This window comes from Sorex fumeus, unplaced genomic scaffold (genome assembly GCF_029834395.1).
Source record: "Sorex fumeus unplaced genomic scaffold, SorFum_2.1 ptg000041l, whole genome shotgun sequence".
NCBI lineage: Eukaryota > Metazoa > Chordata > Mammalia > Eulipotyphla > Soricidae > Sorex > Sorex fumeus.
The window spans coordinates 8,114,552-8,133,145 of NW_026606098.1; the positions used below are offsets into that span (position 1 = coordinate 8,114,552).

Below are 18,594 nucleotides of genomic sequence, written 5' to 3' on the forward strand. Positions count from 1 at the left end.
TGATGCTCAGGGTGACTCCTGGCTCCACTTTCAGGAATCACTCCTGGCATGACTTGGGGACAGTATGAGGAGCCTGTGAATAAACCAGCGTCCTCTAATATTGGTTTGTCCTTGCAGGGAGCTTGTTTATTTATTTACTTCCATCACAGTGGCCCTGAGGCACACCCAATGCCATCAGGCACTAATAATCCTATATTGCTTTTCTCTTTTATGTCCTTTGCATGATTTAGCAATATCCTTTCGTATAAACACAGGAAGACTGATGCTATGCTTTTGTAACATGGGAGTTGATTGACTCTGAATAACATTTACTCGTGGGCATCCATCATATTTACCTGCCTTAAGCCTCAGCTGCCCTTACTTTGTAACTCCCCCACAAGGAGGGTCCCACTGAGGGACAAGGATGGACCCAGGGCAAGTAAAAGGGACAAGCTAAGAATAATGTTAAGAGCATGGTCACAGAACAAATTGTAATGACCCAAAAAGAGGTAACTGAATAGGAACCGTGCTGGGGTTGGGAAAGACTAGCCTGGCCTGAGGACTGTGGTCTGGGATATCTAGTGAGATGTCCCCAGGAAGAGCCATATATCTCTTATGGCTCTTATAATATATCTCTCATATATTATATCTCATATATCTCTTACTGTGTTCATACAAAGTGACCAGAAATATTAGAAGTACATTCAGTATGATTGTTCAGTATGATTGTACTAAGAGCAGATCTCCTAGTAATCTACTGAACCCCCGGATGAGATTTTGTCTGAGTGTATCTCCTAGGAGAACTTCCCCTGAAGGAGGGGCTTTACGTGTTGGTTGTTAAGATAATGTTCAACCCCACCTATGCGTACCTCCATGACTTCTATATAGCTGTAAGGAGGGGGAGCGGGAAGAACCACACTGTGAGGGAGGTAAGAGAAAGAGGGGGAGAAAAGAGCTACGCTGTAGGAGAGGAGAACAAAGCTGGAAGGGGGAGGAGGAGAAACAAGCTGACCAACAACCAGCCTGTCTCCCCATCTGCCCCACTGACCGGTCCGGGGAGGCAACTTGGCCACTGACCGCTTGTGTCCCGTGCCCATGTTTTCTGAACTCAACGCTGCGTGCTCGATCCTTAATGAGCCCACAGCTAACACTGAAGCAAACCCAAGGACTGGAAATCTTAGCGTGGGAGTCGGCCGGCAGCTCCGCTGGAACGCCACGAGGTGGCGCTGTGGGGCGTTTCCTGCCCTCCCCAGGGATGTTCCTCTAAGAAACTTTCACCCTTGGGTTTGCCTCACTGTTAACCAGGGAGTAATTAAGGGTCAAGCCGGCAGCCTGAGGCGACGCAGTGTAGCGCAACAGGCGCTGGCCTTGCACGAGGGTGACCTGGGGTTGATCTCCAGCACCCCATACGGTCCCCACTCACCACCAGGAGTGATTCCTGAGCTCAGAGCCAGAAACAAACCCTGAGCATCACTGGGTGTGACCCCAAATAAAACCAACTAAAGAACAAGTGGCCACCTCAGTTCCTTTGATGGCAGATTTTCATCTCAAACGTGGGGGTCCTGAGCTCTTACTTCAATCCCCCCTCCTCGGAAACTGGGCAGGGGCACCCTCAGACATGTGGGGTGTGACAGGAAACCTTTCCAAGGCTGTTGGCCTTCAGAGAGGTAGCACGTTTGCCTTCACACTGGCACATCTGGCACATCTGTTTGTTATTTGCTTTGCGCAGAAAAAAGGGGGGAAAAAAAAAGAGAAAAGAAACTTGCCTTACTCGTGGCCGACTGAATTCAATCCTCAGCACCCCAGAGCCCTGCAGGGGTGAAAACCCCAAACCCCTAAGTAATCTCATGGGAAGTTGCAGAGTTTTTCCCCTGGGAAGGAAATTGCGCCGTACTATGCTCATTCTCCATGTGTTCATCCAAAACGCATCCAAAAACTTTATCCAAATAATATCCGTCCAAATGCAGGCTCACCGCAAACTTAGGAGTTTACGGAGCAAAACCTGCGTCTACACCTTTCTTCCACAGAGAGCAAAAATTAGCTGTGTGACCCCTGAAGTAGCGGCAGTGGGGATCGAATGTGGGCCTCTGCCCTGGGAGCTGAGTGCCCTAACTGCTATGCCGCGGGCTGGTCCTTAATACCCCGGTGGTTAAAGTCGGGCCACAGCAGTTTGCTGAAGCCTCAAGACATTTTGTGGGGCCTGGGGAGTCGGCTTGTGACGTGCAGAAGGAAGAGACACACAGGACACGACTTTGGCGGAGGTGTTTATTGGGGGACCCGGCAGGAAGGCGGCTGGGGTGCGGCTCAGGCGCTGGGCGTGTACTGCAGTGCCATCCGGTCAAAGTCGCTCTCCTACGGGGGAGGGAGGAGGTGGTGTGAGCTGGGGGGAGGGGGGAGGGGAGGGCACTCTCCCCTGGCGCCTGCCTTACCTTGGCATGGTACTCCTGGATGAACGGGTGGGTCCTGTGTGCATCCTTCAGCTGGGACAGGTACCGGCTCGTCACCTGTGGGGGGGCATGGGCTGTGCTGAGTGGGGCTGGGGTCCCCGACCACCCCCGAATCCGTGCGAGGCCTCAGGGAGGGGGCGCAACGTGGGCCCGGACTCAGGACACCCCAACTTGATGAGCACATCTGGGAGGGAGTAGGGGCACCCATCAGGACGGCTCCCCCGGGCCCCGAAACCCACCTCAGGGGGCTTGCCCAGGTGCTGCGAGAGGACGATGAGGTTGACAAGTGTCTCAGGGTGGCCGCTGTCCTGCAGGTACGAGGGGGCGTGGTCAGTGCCCATCCCTGTCCCATGCCCCTCTGGTGGTCCTTCTGCTCCTGAGCCAGCACCCCCACGTAGACTGAAGGAGGGGTGGGATCCAGGACAACCCCGAAGCCTCTGCTCAGAGTCCACTCGGTCCCAGGCAATGGCAAGAACACCGGGGTGAGCGTCCCTGCCAGTCCCCCGTCCCCTCCAGCTGGGGGTCACCGCAGCTGGGTCTTGGGGAGGCCAGCAAGAAGGCCTCGGGGTGAAACCTCTGCCATTGGGCCAGTGAGGAGACGCCCAAGTCCACGGCCAGCAGCTCCGAAGGCAGAACATGAGGGCGGTGCCAGGGTCCCCCTCTGCCCATGGACAGGGGCTGCGGTCACCTTGTCCAGTGCCTCCTGCAGTGCGCCCTCGGCAGCCTCCCAGCGGCCCTGAGCCATGTGGCAGGCGGCCTGGCCCGTGAGCAGCAGCAGGGTGGCCGAGCACTTGTCGGCTAGCTCCTGGAAGATGTAGTAGGCGTCCTGCAGCTTGTCACCACCCTGCGGGACAGCGCCTGTCAGGTCAGCACTACGAGGCACAGACCCCAGGAGGCGCCTTGGGACAGTCGCCCTGGGGCCAACTGGACCACAGGTCTGCTGAGCACCGGGCACACGCCGCCCCGCACTCACCATGGCCAGGTTCACCCAGGCAGTGGCCAACTGCGTGAGTGTCGCATCCTCGTCCTGGTCCTGCATCTTCTTCAACTCCTTCCTGGGTGGGGACAGGGGGACTCAGCGGGGCACCCCTGCTCAGGGACCCGCGTCCCCACACCCTGGGACCCACCGGATCCTCATAACAGCCAGGCGCCTGCCCCAGAGGGAAACTGAGGCCAGGACAGCGGTGCCGAGAGGGGTGTGGGCGGCGGGCAGGCTCACCGGGCCAGGTCCAGGCGGTCCAGCTTCAGCAGGATCTGCACCGTCATGGCCATGCTGGGGGACATGAGCCATTCAGAGCGGTCACTTCCAGCAGGGGGCTGGGGGCCCGTTTCCGGACAGTCCACGCCCCCAGGAGACCCAGCTCTGCCTTGCAAGGGACCCCGAGAACAGAAGGGCCGCCTGGGCTGAGCAGCATCACTGGCCCTGAGGTCTAGGGGACCCTCGGGGGAAGCGTGTGGGTTTCTTCTTTTGGCCAGAACCAAGGAGCAGGCGTGACCCCGTGCTGGGGGGCGGGGCTGGCAGCCACACCCTGCTGGGGTCCTGGACCGGGGCTCTGGGGCGCCAGAAGAGATGAAGGAGCGTGTGCAGGGAGCACTGCCGGAACCCCCGAGGCATCCGAGTTTCAGGGGGCACCCGCCCTGCCTCCCCCCCCCCAGTGCCTCACCCCTCCAGGCTGTCCCCCTGGTGCAGAGCGCGGAGGGCTGCGTCTGGGTTGTGCTCGTGGAAGTAGATGGAGGCAGCCATGAGCAGGAAGGTGCTATTGCTCACGTCCACGCTTTTACTCATCTCCCGGTCCAGCTCGGCCACGATGGCATCCCTGCAGGGCGACGGCGGCTCAGGGCCCCGATCAACAGGCAGACCGCCCCCCCCCTCGCACCCTGCGCCCGCCCCTCCCACGGCTAGGGCCTGGGGTTCCGCCCGCCCGCGGGGCGTTGCCCTCACCTCTGGCTCCCGTTGGCCAGGTACTGGGCGAACATGCGCACGGCCTGCAGCTCTGGGGCGGACGAGGGCTTGATATCGTCCAGGACGACGCCGAACTTCCTCTGGGGGAAAAGGCGTCAGCCCGCGGCCAGGCGCAGAGGCACTCTCCCCATGACTCGTGGGGGTGGCTAGTCCCTGGGGGCCTGGGACATGCTGGGACAATTCAGGCCCTCCAGCTGCTCCCTGGTCTCGCAGCCTGGTGCGTGTCTGCACGCGGACACACTCACGTGGGGCTTTCGGACTACCCCTGAAGGTCCGAGCAAGGTGGACTGTGGCCCGTCACAGCCGCTGTGAGGGGGCACTCCCAGCCGATGGCTGGAGCGCCCGGTCCAGCCCCCCACATCTCCCTCCAGGAGGCGGGCGGGACTCACCTGGGCCAGGTAGGCGCGGTACAGGAACACATCCCGCTCGATGTCTCTTTCCGGGCTGGACGGCTGCGGAGACGCGGCATGGGAGACTCACCCGGCTGGCGGCAGTCTCCCCACAAGGAGTCCAAACTCCACCGGGAAGCTGTCCTAGCAACAGCCCACCCCGCTGCGCCCCGCGCCCACCCCCAGCCCTCCCTGTGGTGTCTCTCGGGTGGGAAGGGCTCCCGCCTGGCCTCCGCCGGCCAGGACAGTCCGCTGCCCCGGCCACTCCCACCTCGCCGAGCGCTGTCAGGCGTCGGACGCCTCCCTCCAATCGCACGCCCCCGGTACGCGCAGGCGGTCATGCAATGAGGGGCTGTGGACACTGGGCACTGAGCCAATGCCACATATGGGGGCTCCAGAGGAACAAACGCCCGCCGAGGTGGGGCGTTCCGAACGCTTACGGCGTCCAGCAGGCGACGAGAAGGGGGCGTCTCCGAAACCGGAGCGCCCCGCCCCGCCCCCGGGCACCCGCACCTTCACCCGCTGCGCCTCATTGATGCACTGCTGGTAGCTGCCGATGTAGAAGGCGTTCTTCACGTCGAACAGCTCGTCCACATCCCCGGAGCCGCCGGCGGCCGGGCCTGGGGCCGGGGGCGCCATGTCGCAGCCGTCTGCTTCCTGCTTCCGGAGGGACACGTAGGACGGAAGCGGGTGCCACCGCGGGGCATGTCGGGAGATGTAGTTTACTTGGTCTCCGGTTGTAGCGGTGAGCCAATGAGAGGCCCTGACCGGTGACGCACGTGAGTCTCGCAGGCCGTCTCGGGAGTTGTAGTTGGACGATGCAGTGAGCCAATGAGATTCAGGGAAAAGCGGCGAGAGGTGGGCGGGACCTCTTAGGAAGCCCAATAAACGCGAGGCTTTCCGTGTCGTCATCGGCACGCGCCGGAAGCGTGGCTCCACGCCTCCTTTCCCTCAGCTGGCGGCGAGCATGGCCGGCTTCGAGGAGCTCGGGCTGTCATCGTGGCTGGTGAAACAGTGTCACCAGCTAGGTTTGAAGCAGCCCACGCCCGTGCAGCTCGGCTGCATCCCCGCCATTCTGGAGGGTGAGTGGACTCAGGACACGTCGCCTTCGCTACCCACCCCCAGCTTTCCTCCTCTCTTTCCTCGTCCCAGCCGACCCTGCGAGGCGGTAGGGGCAAGCCCAATTCTCAGTGGCGACATTCATGGTGAACGACTGACTCGCCGTGTGTCCCTGCAGAATGTCTGAATCTTGATCTGGGAGCACTGGGTGGGCTTGAGGAACGGTTAGATGTGGCAGGTCTCGCCGTGCTGATCGCAGGGATTGCGGACCGCGTCTGCGTCCTGTCGACGATGTTTTGCTTCGTGCCCAGGTCGGGACTGCCTGGGATGTGCCAAAACGGGCAGTGGCAAGACGGCAGCCTTTGTCCTGCCCATCTTGCAGAAGCTGTCGGAGGACCCCTATGGCATCTTCTGCCTCGTCCTGACGCCTACCAGGTGAGACAACCCCCTCCCACGCCGTCCGTTCTTGCTGTGTTCTCTTGGGCAAACATCTTCAGCTGTCAGAACCACAGGGACGGGTGTGTGAAATGGGGAGAGAAGCTGCTTTTTTTGTGAAAGTCACAGTCACATCTCGCTCCGAAGTTGCCCGGTGTGGAGGCTGGCGCAACAAAGGTAGTGGGGATAGGAGGGGCCGGTACCGGCTGCTTGGAGGGTGTGTGGGGGAAGGGCGTCTGATGAAGCGTCAGTGAAGGTCTGGCAAAGGCTTGAGCGGGAGTGGGGGAAAGCTGGGAGCAGGAGGGAAATTGACGGTGGGGGCTCAGGCTCTGAGGATGAGTGTGGTGGCATGAATGGAGAGGCCAGATTGGGGGCAGTGGCCCCCCTGCACACAATGACAGCTCTTGTCCATAAATGGGGGCTGGGAACAGGAGAGGGCAAGTTAGGAGAATTGGTGTAGAAGGGAGTAGGGCCATCTTAATCCCTGTCTGACCCAAGCCGGCCCCTCGCCTCCACAGGGAACTGGCTTATCAGATTGCTGAGCAGTTCCGCGTCCTGGGGAAGCCTCTGGGCCTGAAAGATTGCATCATCGTCGGCGGCATGGGTATGGGGGTGCCGGTGGCCCTGGGCTGGGGACCCTGCAGACTGGTCCCTCGCCACCCTGTCTCTCACTTGTCCTCCTTTTGCCTGCAGACATGGTGGCACAGGCCTTGGAGCTGTCCCGCAAGCCCCACGTGGTCATCGCCACGCCAGGGCGCCTGGCTGACCACCTCCGCAGCTCCAACACCTTCAGCATTAAGAAGATCCAGTTCCTGGTGTGTAGCCTGGACTGTAGGTCCATCTAGGCTGGCATGAGCCCAGAGACTACTCAAGAAGGCGTGAGGGGTGGGAGGCTAGCACAGAATTGGGGGCAGGGGAGGGGTGGGCTGGCCGCACTCACCCGCCTCCCCCCACTGCGCTGTTAGGTGATGGATGAGGCCGACCGGCTTCTGGAGCAAGGCTGTACCGACTTCACGGCAGACCTGGAGGTCATCCTGGCGGCGGTGCCGGCGCGCAGGCAGACGCTGCTGTTCAGCGCCACGCTCACCGACACACTCAGGGAACTGCAAGGTCTGGCCACCAACCAGCCCTTCTTCTGGGAGGCTCAGGCTCCGTGAGTGCGGGCTGGGGGCCAGGGCGGGGGGTGGGGATGGGAACGGGCCACGGAAGGGACAGTTGGCCATGCCATCCCCCAGGGTGTCCACAGTGGAGCAGCTGGACCAGCGCTACCTGCTGGTACCCGAGAGGGTCAAGGACGCGTACCTGGTGCACCTCATCCAGCGCTTCCAGGATGCGCATGAGGACTGGGCCATCATCATTTTCACCAGCACGTGCAAGTGAGTCTGGCTCCTCCCCCACGGGCCCAGCCGCCCCCTTTGGAGGGGCTGCTCACAGGGACTTAGGCTGAGACCTCTGCTTCCACCCCTGCCTCCTGCCCCCAGGACCTGCCAGATCCTGTGCATGATGCTCCGGAAGTTCGGCTTCCCCACAGTGGCCCTGCACTCCATGATGAAGCAGGTGGGGGCGGGGGGCCCTGCCCAGTGTCCCTCTGAGCTGCTACCCCTTTGCCATTTGTCTGGGTGACCCCCTAGCCTCTGCCAAAATGACCCCTCCTGGCCTGAGTGGGTGATGGGAGCCCTCGCCGCCGGGCTGACCAGCCGCCTTTCTGCTGCAGAAGGAGCGCTTTGCTGCCCTGGCCAAGTTCAAGTCCAGCATCTACCGGATTCTGATCGCCACTGATGTGGCCTCCCGGTGAGCAACCTGGGCAGATCCTACCTCAGTTTCCCTGCATAGTCTGTGGCACTGATCAACCTCTCCTCCAGGGGCCTGGACATCCCCACGGTGCAGGTGGTCATCAACCACAACACCCCCGGGCTCCCCAAGATATATATCCATCGCGTTGGCCGCACGGCCCGTGCAGGTCAGTGGCGGGTGGGCCTGTGGGCGGGAACCTCATTTGAAAAGCCAGGTGGGGTGTCCCCAGCTTCTCCACGGGAGTCGGGTGCCCGCTGCATGACATGGTGCCCCTGGAGTGTGGAGTCTGTGGATGCACCTGCCACCATAAGGTTTGGCAGGGGGATGGGGACTGAGGGCAACCCCTAGGGATTGTCCCCTCCTGGGTGGGGACAGACAGGTACGCTGAGATGGACTGGCCCTGCCTGTCTCTACTGCTCTGGGCCTGTGTAGTGGGACAGGGGTGCCCCAGAGCTGAGGAACCCTCAGCCTGAGTCACCTGGTGAGGCCGGAAGCTGAGGCTGCCTGCCGAGTGGGAGACCCTGTGGTGGGGCGGGGCACCCGGTCCCTGGACGCACAGCTGCTTAGGACCTGCCCTCATTGTGTGCTTCCCGCAGGTCGACAGGGCCAGGCCATCACGCTGGTGACCCAGTATGACATCCACTTGGTGCATGCCATCGAGGAGCAGATCAGTGAGTTGGGGGGAGGTGCTGAGGTCCCCTGGGCTCAGGATCAGCACAGGCAGCCCCTCGTGGGTGGGGAGGGGGTTTGACCCTGCAGCCAGACGCATCCCCAAACCTCCCCCGCCTGACCCCGTGACCTTGAGTGACCTGGCTTGACACCCCTCCACCCCTGCCCCAGAAAAGAAGCTGGAGGAGCTGGAGGTGGAGGAGGCCGAAGTGCTGCAGATCCTCACTCAGGTCAATGTGACGCGGCGCGAGTGTGAGATTGTGAGTGGGGGGCGCTGGACTGCACGCGGGTGCCCTCCATCCCGGGGCTCCCCTCACGGCCTCTGCCTTCCCTCTCTGCCAGAAACTGGAGGCGGCCAACTTTGACCAGAAGAAGGAGATCAACAAGCGGAAGCAGCTGATCCTGGAGGGGAAGGTGAGTGACCTGGGTGCCAGAGGGGGTCGGGGGACCGTCTCTGCACAGTGCCCTTGCGGCCGCTCTTCCCCACCAGGACCCCGACCTGGAGGCCAAGCGCAAAGCTGAGCTTGCCAAGATCAAGCAGAAGAATCGGCGCTTCAAGGAGAAGGTGGAGAAGACGCTGCAGAAGAAGGGGGGCCGCGGGCGCCCTCCCTCGGCCCCAGCCCCTGACCCCACCCAAGCTCCGCCCTGACCCCACAGCCCCCATCCCCCCCTGAGATCCCTGAGGCTGTGCGCAGGCACCACTGTGTCCTTCCTGCGTCCCCCACAACACCCCCAAGCCAGCCGGGCAGGTGACACAGCCCGGGTCCGTTTGGGGATAGCGGCACCCGGGAGGATCGCAATAAACCACAGGTGTTTGTACGTGGGTGGTCTCTGACTCTGGGAGAGCCCAGCCGCGCTTCAGACATGCTGCCAGGAGCCAGGACTCAGTTTCCATAAAGGTGGAGCTAGGGACCAGCGTGTTGTGCTTGGTCCCCACACCACCACCGCTGGAAGCCCTGCACTGGGATAAACGGCCGAGCGTGGGGGAGCCTGACCAGATGCCACTTGGTGCAGTTTCCTGAGCCTCAGCCCGCCGCAAACAGTCAAGATGAGGGGTGAGGGCAACCCCCAAACACAAACACACACACACACACAGCCGCTCTTAGAAATGTAATCTGGGTGCCCCTTGGGCCCCGGGGTTTAGACATTGCACGTTGGAAGCAAGCGCAGAACCAGCCCCCGCAGCCTCCTGGGTGCGGTGCAGGCGCGGGCAGCTTCCGCCCGTCACGGGGCGCCCTCGGCCAGGCGGGCCAGGCCCTCCCGCAGCTCGCTGAGCTCGAAGAGCCGCACGTCCAGCAGCTGCGCCGCCCGGCCCACCTCGGCGCGCGCGCGCTCCCGCTCGGCCCGCGTCTCCTCCAGCCGCCGCTCCATGGCCCGCAGCTGGTGCTCCAGCTCCAGGCTGCGCGCCTGCAGGTCCTGGAGGGAGAACAGGCGCGGTTGGGGCTTACACGTGCTGGGTGGACCCGCCGAACGCCACAGAAGGTGCTGACGGAAGGTTCTCGAAAGGCCAGTGTGAGCCAGGCCAGTGGAACGACTCGGGCAGGCTCCTACCCCCACACTGACGTGTAGGCCGTGACAAGGTACTGCTGGAAAACACCCGGAGGGCGGGAGACAGCCTCCACCACCCCCCACGACCCCATCCACAGGTGGGGAAACTGAGGCACACCTGCATTTTCTGCTGCATCTCCTCCCGCTCGGTGGCGTCTGGGGTCTCACGCGAGCCTCCGGTTTGGCTCTTCAACGTCTGGATCTCCTAGAGAAGAGTTTCCGGGTCTGTTCTGGGGAGTCCAGGCTCCTCCCTGTCAATGGGGGGTGGGGAGCGCTCACACGCCAGCGCTTACCTGGTCCTTGGTCTGCACCAGCACTTCCAGTTGCTCCAGCGACTGGCCTGGCCCTTCTTTCTCGCTCGCAGGCGGCTCCGCAGGCACCTGGGCCTCCAGCTCGGCCACCTGCGGAGGAGGAAGCCCAGCTGAGCGATACAGAAAGCCAGGGGCAGGGTCCCAAGGCAGGGGCTCCCCAGCCGCTCATCACTCGGGTTCGAGAGCTGGGGTGGGGGGTGGGGAAGGGCCCCTCACCCGCTGCCGCAGCCGCTCGGCCTCTGCGCGCTGGGCCTCCAGCTGCTGCCTCCACTGGGCAGCGGCCGCGTTGGCCTCTCGTAGGGCGCCCGCCAACTTGTTGTTGCTGTCCTGCAGCGCGAAGAATTCGGCCTCCCACTGCATCTCGCCCACCGAGCTGCGGGCCCCAAGCACCCACTGGGCATCAGTGACCACAAGGGGAAGAGGTGCCGGGCAGGGGCAGGGGAGAGGGTACCCAGAAGGACTTGGCTAACCAGGACTGGGCGGTGTTGGGCATGGTCGGTTGGGGGCGGGGCACTGACGGGTGGCTATATGTAGGGGGCGTGGTCTCTCAGTACATGGGCGGGGTCGGTCTAAGGGTGGACTGAGGTGCAATAAGGGGCGTGGCCTGATTAGGCGGGGAAACCGATGGGCGGTGACATGCTGAAAGAGGCGTGGCCTCCTATATACGGTTAGGACAGGCTAGTGGTGGGAGGGGCCATACGGAAGGGCGTGGTCAGACGGGTGGGGGCGTGGCGGGGCGGAGCCAGGATCCCTCAGCCTCCACTGGGGGGCGGTGTGTCCGGAGGCCAGGCTCAGCCCCGCGAGCACAGTGGGAATGCTGGGTGGTGGTCGGCCCCAGATGGGGGCAGTCCGGAGGAGTGAGGGGGGTCGCGGTCCACCACCCGCGCCTCCCCCGCAACCTGGCGCTGGCCCTCGCCGCGACCCTCACCCCTCAGACAGCATCTTCTTGAGGCGCTCGCGCTCCGCAGGGCCCGGGGCATCTGCGCTCTGGCTGCGGAACAGCTTCTCGTCGCCGGGGCCATTGGCACTGACTAAGGGACTCGGGGGCACCTAAGGGCGGGGGCAGAAGCGAGGTCACGCAGGGAGTGACTTGAGGGCTGATCAGGAGCCCCGGAGCCCGAACTTGAGGAGCAGCCCCTGAGCAACCCCGAGTGTGGTTCAGAACCAAAAGGAAAGAAACTGTGGAGTCAAAGCTGAGGGTCGGACGGAGGGCGCAGGGGCCTTTTCCCCTCACTTGGCTGCCCGGCGCGGCCCGCAGGAGGGAGCTCTGTGATGCTTTAACCCCACTGACCAATCCAGGGTCACTATAGCCTGGCCCTTCAGTGGGGCCCACTTCCTCCTCAGCCATTTCCGGTCAGCGGGGTCCACCCGGAAGACTGCATTTCTGCCCTCCTGGTCCCCTCCCTAGGAGCCCCGCCAGAGGCCTGAGTCCTCTGTGAGCGGAGGACCCTGACACCAGCCCCCCAGTTTCATCCACATGCCTGCAGGCACTCACCTGGTGGGCCGGGAGCCCCAGGGCGGGACTCGTGAGCTCCCCACCATCCTGAGACTTCTCGCGGGCTAGCTTGGCGGCCTCCTTCACCTCCTGGAATTTCTCAGCAAACTGAGGGCAAATACGCACTGAGCAGCAGGTCACCCCATGACCCCCTCTACCCCAGCACAGGCCCTGGAGTTCTGGAAGGCACCCTTGGAAGGACTATGGAAATGAGGAAGGAGGCGGGGTAGCAGGGGTGGGTATTCCCAGAGGGCCCAGCATCATGTCTCTGCAGAAACGTGTCCCCCATCCTGTCCTTGTTAAAGGGCATCCTTTAACAAGGAGCAGCGAGGTGTGCTCCCCCCCCCCCACAGTAACTGAAGCCTCTACAAGCCCCTCCCCACAGAGCACAGGGGCTGCCACCCCCCTCAGTTCCAGAGCCGTAGCACAGCAAGGAGGGCATTTGCCCTGCATGCAGCTGACCCAGATTGGATCCCCGACACCTCACATAGTCCCTAGAGCCTGCTTGAACTAAGCCCTGAGCACCCTTGGCGTGGCCCAAAATTAATAAAAAGAAAAATCTGCTTTTTCAGTGTCTGAGTAACTGGGGTGGACTTCGCTCTTCCAACACTTTGGAGGTTTGGAGTGGGGTGGGCCATTCTTGGTGGCACTCAGGAATGACTCCTGGCTCTGTGCTCAGGGGACCCTAGGAGGGGTTAGGGATTGAACACGGGTCGGCCATGTGCAAGGCAAGCGCTTTACCTGCCATCCTATCTCTCCAGCCCAGCTTTGCCTTTTCTTTTTCCTTTTTTTTTTTTTGCTTTTTGGGTCACACCCGGCAATGCACAGGGGTTACTCCTAGCTCATGCACTACTCAGGAATTACTCCTGGCGGTGCTTGGGAGATCATAATGGATGCTGGGATTCGAACCCGGGTCAGCTGCGTGCAAGACAAACGCCCTACCTACCCACTGTACTATCGCTCCAGCACCCCCCCTTTTTTTTTTGGCTTTTTGGGTCACACTCGGCGAGATGCACAGGGGTTACTCCTGGCTCTGCACTCAGGAATTACTCCTGGCGGTGCTGGGGAGACCATATGGGATGCTGGGGATCGAACCCGGGTTGGCCACATGTAAGGCAAGCGCCCTACCTACCATCCTATCTCTCCGGCCCAGCTTTGCTTTTTGTTCTTGCTTTTTTCTTCTGGGCCACACCTGTGGTGGTATTGGAGGGTTTCTCCCAGCTCTGTGCTCAGAAGCCATTCCTGATAGTTCCCAGCCTGCTGAGCTTTCCTTTGCAATGTAAAATAAATTTCTTGCACTGGGCCAAAGAGAAAGCACGTGGAAAGGGGGCTTGCCTTGCACACGACCAACCTAGAGTTGATTCCTAAGTGCAGCGCCAGAAGTAAGCCCTGAGCACTGCCAGGTGTGGCCCCAAAAGGAAATAAATAATTTTCTGTATTGAGAAATCACTGTTTTGATTTGGGGCCCCACCTGGCAATCCTTGGGAGCTTCAGGCTCTGTGCTTGGAGATTCCTCCCTGCAGTGCTCTGGAGACCATGCAGGTGCCAGGGAGTAAAGCCAGGTTGCCTGCATGCAAAGCCTGCACCAAAAACATTGAACTTTAGGGACTAGAGTGATAGCACAGCGGGTAGGGCGTTTGCCTTGCACGTGGCTGACCCGGGTTTGAGTCTCAGCATCCCATATGGTCCCCTGAGCACGGCCAGGAGTAATTCCTGAGTTCTGAACCAGGAGTAACCCCTGTGCATCGCTGGGTTTGACCCAAAAAGCAAAAACAAAACAAAACAAAAACATTGAACTTTCTCTACATCCCTGGATATATTTGGGGCCTGAAGTAGCGACCCTGGGTCTCATGCATGCACCGCTGAGCCTAATCCTAGCCTCTGGAATATAGTTTTTTGTTTTGCAGCCACACTTAGCAATAGTCAGATGCTATTTCTGGTTCTGTGCTCAGGGCAGGGGGGCTGGGGTGGTGGTGGTGGGCACCACTTCTGGTGGCACTCCGGGGCTGTGTATGAATGGGGATAGAGACTGTCAGCACAAGCAAGGCAAATGACATAACCTCCGTGCTATTTCTCTGGCTGTAGAAAAATTTTTGTTTGTTCACTCTTGGGCCATACCAAGTGATGTTTGGGGGTTATTCCTGGCTCTGCACTTAGGAATTACTCCTGGCAGTGCTCGGAGATCCATATGAGGTAAAACCTGGGTTGGCTACATGCAAGGCAAATGCCCTGTCTGACATACTATCACTCTGTCCCTCCTAGAAAATAATTTTTAAAAAAATATTTAGGGGCTAGAGCCCGGAGAGATAGTACCATGGGTAGGGCCTTGCCTTGCATGCATTTGAACAGAGTTTGATCCCTGGAACCCCATATGGTCCTCCAAGCCCTACCAGGAGCGATCTGTAAACTCAGAGTCAGGAGTCAGCCCTGAGCATAGCTAGGTGTGGCCTGTGAAATACTTAGGGGACAAAGAAACTTCAGGGGCTGGAGCAATAGCACAGCGGGCAGGGCGTTTGCCCTGCACGTGGCTAACCCAGGTTCAATTCCCAGCATCCCACATGGTCCCCTGAGCACCGCTAGGAGTAATTCCTGAGTGCATGAGTCAGGAGTAACCCCTGTGCTTGGCTGAGTGTGACCCAAAAAGCAAAATAAATAAATAAAAATGTACACTTTGTTTCTTTTGATTTGGGGGGTATCACCTCCAGGGTGCTCAGGGTTCACTGCTGGTGGTACCCAGGAGACCATATATGGTGCCAGGGACCAAACTGGAGTTAGCACATGCAAGCACCTTCATCCCTACGCTACCTCCTGGCCTTTTCCAACTGTGGACAGGACAGTATCGGCATGCAGACCGGGTCCTGGGGAAGGCTCCAGGGAGGGTTTCCTCTGGTCCCTCAGCCCCACGGCAGCTGGGAGGACGGAGGCCTGACACTGCCCCAGGAAACGCAGGTGCGATCCTGTGCTCCCTAGTCTCCCCCCAAGCCCACCTGTGTCAGATGCTGCTCGGAAGCGAAGCCGAGGCCATAGACTGTGTTGGCGCGGCTGTCCGCCCACTGCCCAAACTTCTGCGAGGTTTTGGTGAAGGTCATGTTGGGGGTGATGGTGCTGTTGATGATGGCCTGGGAAAGGGTAACAGAGAGGGCTGGTCAGTGAGCACAGAACCCTGCCCGTCCCCGGCACTCTCCATGTGAGCACCGCTGAGGTGCTGAGTCATTCCAGGAGGGTGCCTAGAGCAGAAAGGTCAGCACTGCCCCCCCCAGGCCTCCCCACGCCCCCCAGCAGTCCCCCCCGGCACCTTGGCGCCTCCGATGCTAATGATGCGGTAGACACTGCGCGCTGCATCGTAGAAGTAGGAGACGGTGACGGGGTGCTTGCATGCGGGGACCCAGTTCCGCTTGGTGGCCGGGTCGATCTGGAACACATGTGCCCGCGTGCTGAAGATGGGCTGTTCCCTGCGGGGAGGGGGGGAACAGGAGCTCAGCAGTGGGCAGAGCTCCCCACAGGGGACTCAGGCCCAGGCGGGTTACCGGGCACTCACCTGGCTGTGGACATTGGTCAGGCTGGGTCGGGCGGAGGGAAGGCCAGGCTGCCGCTACGTCCTGCAAGGAGCCGGGGCGTGAATGTCCAGCGCAGACACGTCGGACGTTACCAAGCACAGACTCGTGGGGGTGGCACCAGCTTGGCCATCCACACACCCCTATAAAAGGAGGGAGGGAGTCAGGGCACCCCAGGAAAAAGACTGCACACCCGCACACCTGCAAGAAAGCCCAAAATGACTCAGGAGGGGCGTCAGCTGACCCTGGCGTCCAAGCACAGACATTCCCCCAGGGGCATCTGAGCTCCCACACACCCTCCTCACTCCCCGAGCCACGACTCCCTCTGAAAGTAGGGTACTGGGTGGAAAGCTGGCTCAGAGCTGGGGTGCAGGCTTTGTATGTCAGAGCCCCGGGTTCAAGCCCTGGCCCTGTGGGATCCCCCAAGCACTGGGCCTGGAGTGGCCCCAAATCAAGAGAGGGAGAGAAAATAAAGTGGGGTACAAACAGGTGCCTGTCGGGCTCACAGCAGGTTCACAGGCTCCCTCCTGGGAGTCACAGAGAGACCCCAATGTCTACTTCAGGGCACAGGCCTTCGTGGGGTCAAGGCCAGGGAGCTGCCAGCGCCCTGCAAAGACCATACGGGGTTGGGCTGGGGTGACAGTGAGGCGGAAGGGGCTAGCTCGCACCCAGGACCCCCCAAAGAGTTCCCCAAGCCCTGCCAGGGGTGACCTCTGAGCACGCTGGGTGTGTCCCCCCCAACCAAAAAACAAACTAAAGGAGGCCAAAAGGGTAGTGGGGGCGCCCTCCTCACCCAGATCCTGCTGACACCCACCCCAGTCCGGGAGGCCAGGAGGCCCTTCGGTCTCTCTCTCCCACAGACCAAAGAACCCCAAACACACATCAGGGATCTAAGAAGACCAGGAAGAATGTGGGGCGAGAAGGCAGAGCGAGAAAGGAGCGGCCGCTGGCCAGGGGGTGCGGGGTGCCCACCCCTTCCTCCTGACGGGCAGCTCCGGCGCAGCCCCGGGGTCTGAGCCCGAGCCTGGGCGCGGGGTCCCCGGAACTCCGGCCCTCCAGCCCGAGGCGCCTGCCGGGACTTGCAGGAGCGCGGCCGGGAAAGTTACTCACCGGCTCGTCATGCGCTTCCGAGGCGCGGGGCTCCGGCTGGGGGGGCCGAGCCGCCGGGGCCGCTCCCGAGAGCCCCCACAACAGCCCCGGCTCCGGATGCAGAAGCTCGGGGACGCCCTCCTGCCGGCCGCCGGCCGCCCCAGACGCTGAACTTCGGGATTCTCCGCGCGGTCCCCAACTCCTGAACTTCGGGTTCCCCTGCCACCTTCCCGGCGCCGGGAAAGGAATTTCGGGGCCGCCCTGCTCCCGGACCCCAAATCCGGACCTCCGGGGACACCGTCGCCACCTCCTCCAAGGAAGGGTGCGGGACTTCGGGGACCCCTTGCCCCCGTGGCGCCCTCCGGGACTCCGGAACTTCTGGGCTCCCGCGCAGCCTCGGCCAATCCTGCAACTTCGGGGCTCGGCGCGCCGCACCCTCCCCGCCGCCTCCGCGCCCAGAACTTCGGGGCACCCCACTCCTTTCCCCCTCCGGCCCCTGGAACTTCGGGGTCCCCCGCGCACGCCCGGCTGCCGTCGGCGCGCTGGGCTCACCCTGAGGGCTCGGCGCCCCGCGAGTGTCCGCGCGCGCCCGGGGTGCGGCCCCCGGCGCCGGCTCCGCGCAGCCCCGCGCCCGCTGCTGGCTCCGGGGCCAGCGCCCTCCGCGCCGCCCGCGCCTTTGTCTGCGCCGCCGCCGCCGCCCGCGCCGCCTCCGGTCCCATCGCGGCCGCCGCCGCCCCTCCCCCGCGCCGGCCGCAGCGCCCCCTGCCGGCCGCGGCGCCCACCGCCCACCAGCCCCTCCGCCCCGTGGTGGGGGGCGCGGGGTGCGGCCGGGGCTGGCACGCAGCCGCGGCGCGCAAACGGTGGGCGCTGAGCGGAACCGACGGCCGGCGCGAGTCGCAGCCCTGCCCCAGGCTTAGGACTGGTCCGTAGGTGGAAAGTGGGGGACTGACTGCCATCCCACCGAGCGGGTGGAGCCCGGGGGTGCTGGGGGCCCTGGGCGAACGCCTTGCACGCCCCGCAGGGTTGGATCCCCGGAGCCCCGTATGATCGCCCAGTTCCCCAGGAACCAAGCGTGAGCTCTGAGCACTACTGGGTGTGGCCCCAAAACCCCCCTCAAAGAAACACAAAACTTTGGACTCCTGGGGCTCCCCGCTGCTCCTGCGGCTGGCCTTGAGCCGTAGAGGCCCGGGTTCCCTGGAGCTGGTGCACCGCAGCTCCCCTCCTCATTCCAGCCCTCCAGTCTCCCCTCTGATTTCCCACCCCCTCGTTCGTTTTCCCTCCCCTTTCCCTGCCTTTATTTCTGTTCCCATGGGGACAAGCCGGGGCCCTGCATGGAGGGTCTAGACCCAGGCAACCGGAACCCCACCTCTTTTTTTCAATGAAATCACTGGGAATCACAGAGTTTCAAAGATGTTCGTGACTGGTTTCAGGTGTCTTGGTCCAGGCACCAAGCCGTTCCTGGGGCCACTGCCCTCCACTGATGGTCCCCAAAGCCCTACCGGCCATACCTCTTGACCATCAGAACCCTCCTCTCCTTCCAGCTCCCTCTCCTTCCTCTTGGCCCCCATCTCTTACCTGTCCATTACTTGGGTGGTCTGGAGCCCTAGTCTGTCACCACACACCTCTCAGCATGACAGGGGAAACTGAGGCTACTAATTTCTCTAGACATCTGTCCCAGCCTAGGACTTGGCTGGGAGCTCAGGCCCGAAGCCACAGAACACCGAGCACTGCGGGAACAAAGCAAATACCGTCTGTTCTGTGTGAAGTGACTTTTCCTTTTTACCAAAAAAAAAAAAAAAAAAAAATCATTAAAAAAAAAAAGTAACTGGAAAGGTGCCAGCAAGGTCGAAGCTTCTGGAAGC

At 61.8% G+C, this 18,594-nt stretch overlaps 3 protein-coding genes across 5 annotated transcripts; 1 reads left to right on the top strand and 2 right to left on the bottom strand.

Moving 5' to 3' along the window:
• Nucleotides 1-2,232: 2,232 nt before the first annotated feature.
• Nucleotides 2,233-5,461, bottom strand: COPE (COPI coat complex subunit epsilon). The gene is made up of 10 exons (XM_056119464.1): nt 5,292-5,461; nt 4,779-4,841; nt 4,369-4,469; nt 4,091-4,243; nt 3,646-3,699; nt 3,400-3,481; nt 3,115-3,270; nt 2,666-2,734; nt 2,409-2,483; nt 2,233-2,331 (listed from the first exon to the last, which is right to left on the bottom strand). Exons 1-10 carry the CDS (start codon nt 5,415-5,417, stop codon nt 2,284-2,286), a joined length of 927 nt encoding a protein of 308 aa, XP_055975439.1. The 5' UTR covers nt 5,418-5,461; the 3' UTR covers nt 2,233-2,283.
• Nucleotides 5,462-5,704: 243 nt separating this feature from the next.
• Nucleotides 5,705-9,467, top strand: DDX49 (DEAD-box helicase 49). Its single transcript, XM_056119468.1, has 13 exons — nt 5,705-5,860; nt 6,149-6,272; nt 6,791-6,876; nt 6,966-7,087; nt 7,238-7,425; nt 7,508-7,648; nt 7,754-7,829; nt 7,987-8,063; nt 8,135-8,232; nt 8,663-8,737; nt 8,907-8,995; nt 9,078-9,149; nt 9,226-9,467. Exons 1-13 carry the CDS (start codon nt 5,746-5,748, stop codon nt 9,382-9,384), a joined length of 1,422 nt encoding a protein of 473 aa, XP_055975443.1. The 5' UTR covers nt 5,705-5,745; the 3' UTR covers nt 9,385-9,467.
• Nucleotides 9,468-9,836: 369 nt separating this feature from the next.
• HOMER3 (homer scaffold protein 3) lies at nt 9,837-18,388 on the bottom strand. 3 transcript variants are annotated; one of them, XM_056119442.1, is made up of 10 exons: nt 18,308-18,388; nt 15,628-15,688; nt 15,385-15,541; nt 15,077-15,208; nt 12,090-12,197; nt 11,523-11,644; nt 10,811-10,967; nt 10,577-10,684; nt 10,402-10,488; nt 9,837-10,151 (listed from the first exon to the last, which is right to left on the bottom strand). In XM_056119442.1, exons 2-10 carry the CDS (start codon nt 15,639-15,641, stop codon nt 9,960-9,962), a joined length of 1,077 nt encoding a protein of 358 aa, XP_055975417.1. In that variant the 5' UTR covers nt 15,642-15,688; nt 18,308-18,388; the 3' UTR covers nt 9,837-9,959. The 3 variants fall into 3 exon arrangements, with proteins under 3 accessions (XP_055975417.1, XP_055975415.1, XP_055975416.1); XM_056119440.1 differs by lacking the exon at nt 18,308-18,388 and adding an exon at nt 17,285-17,437; XM_056119441.1 differs by lacking the exon at nt 18,308-18,388 and adding an exon at nt 16,754-17,252.
• Nucleotides 18,389-18,594: the final 206 nt, after the last annotated feature.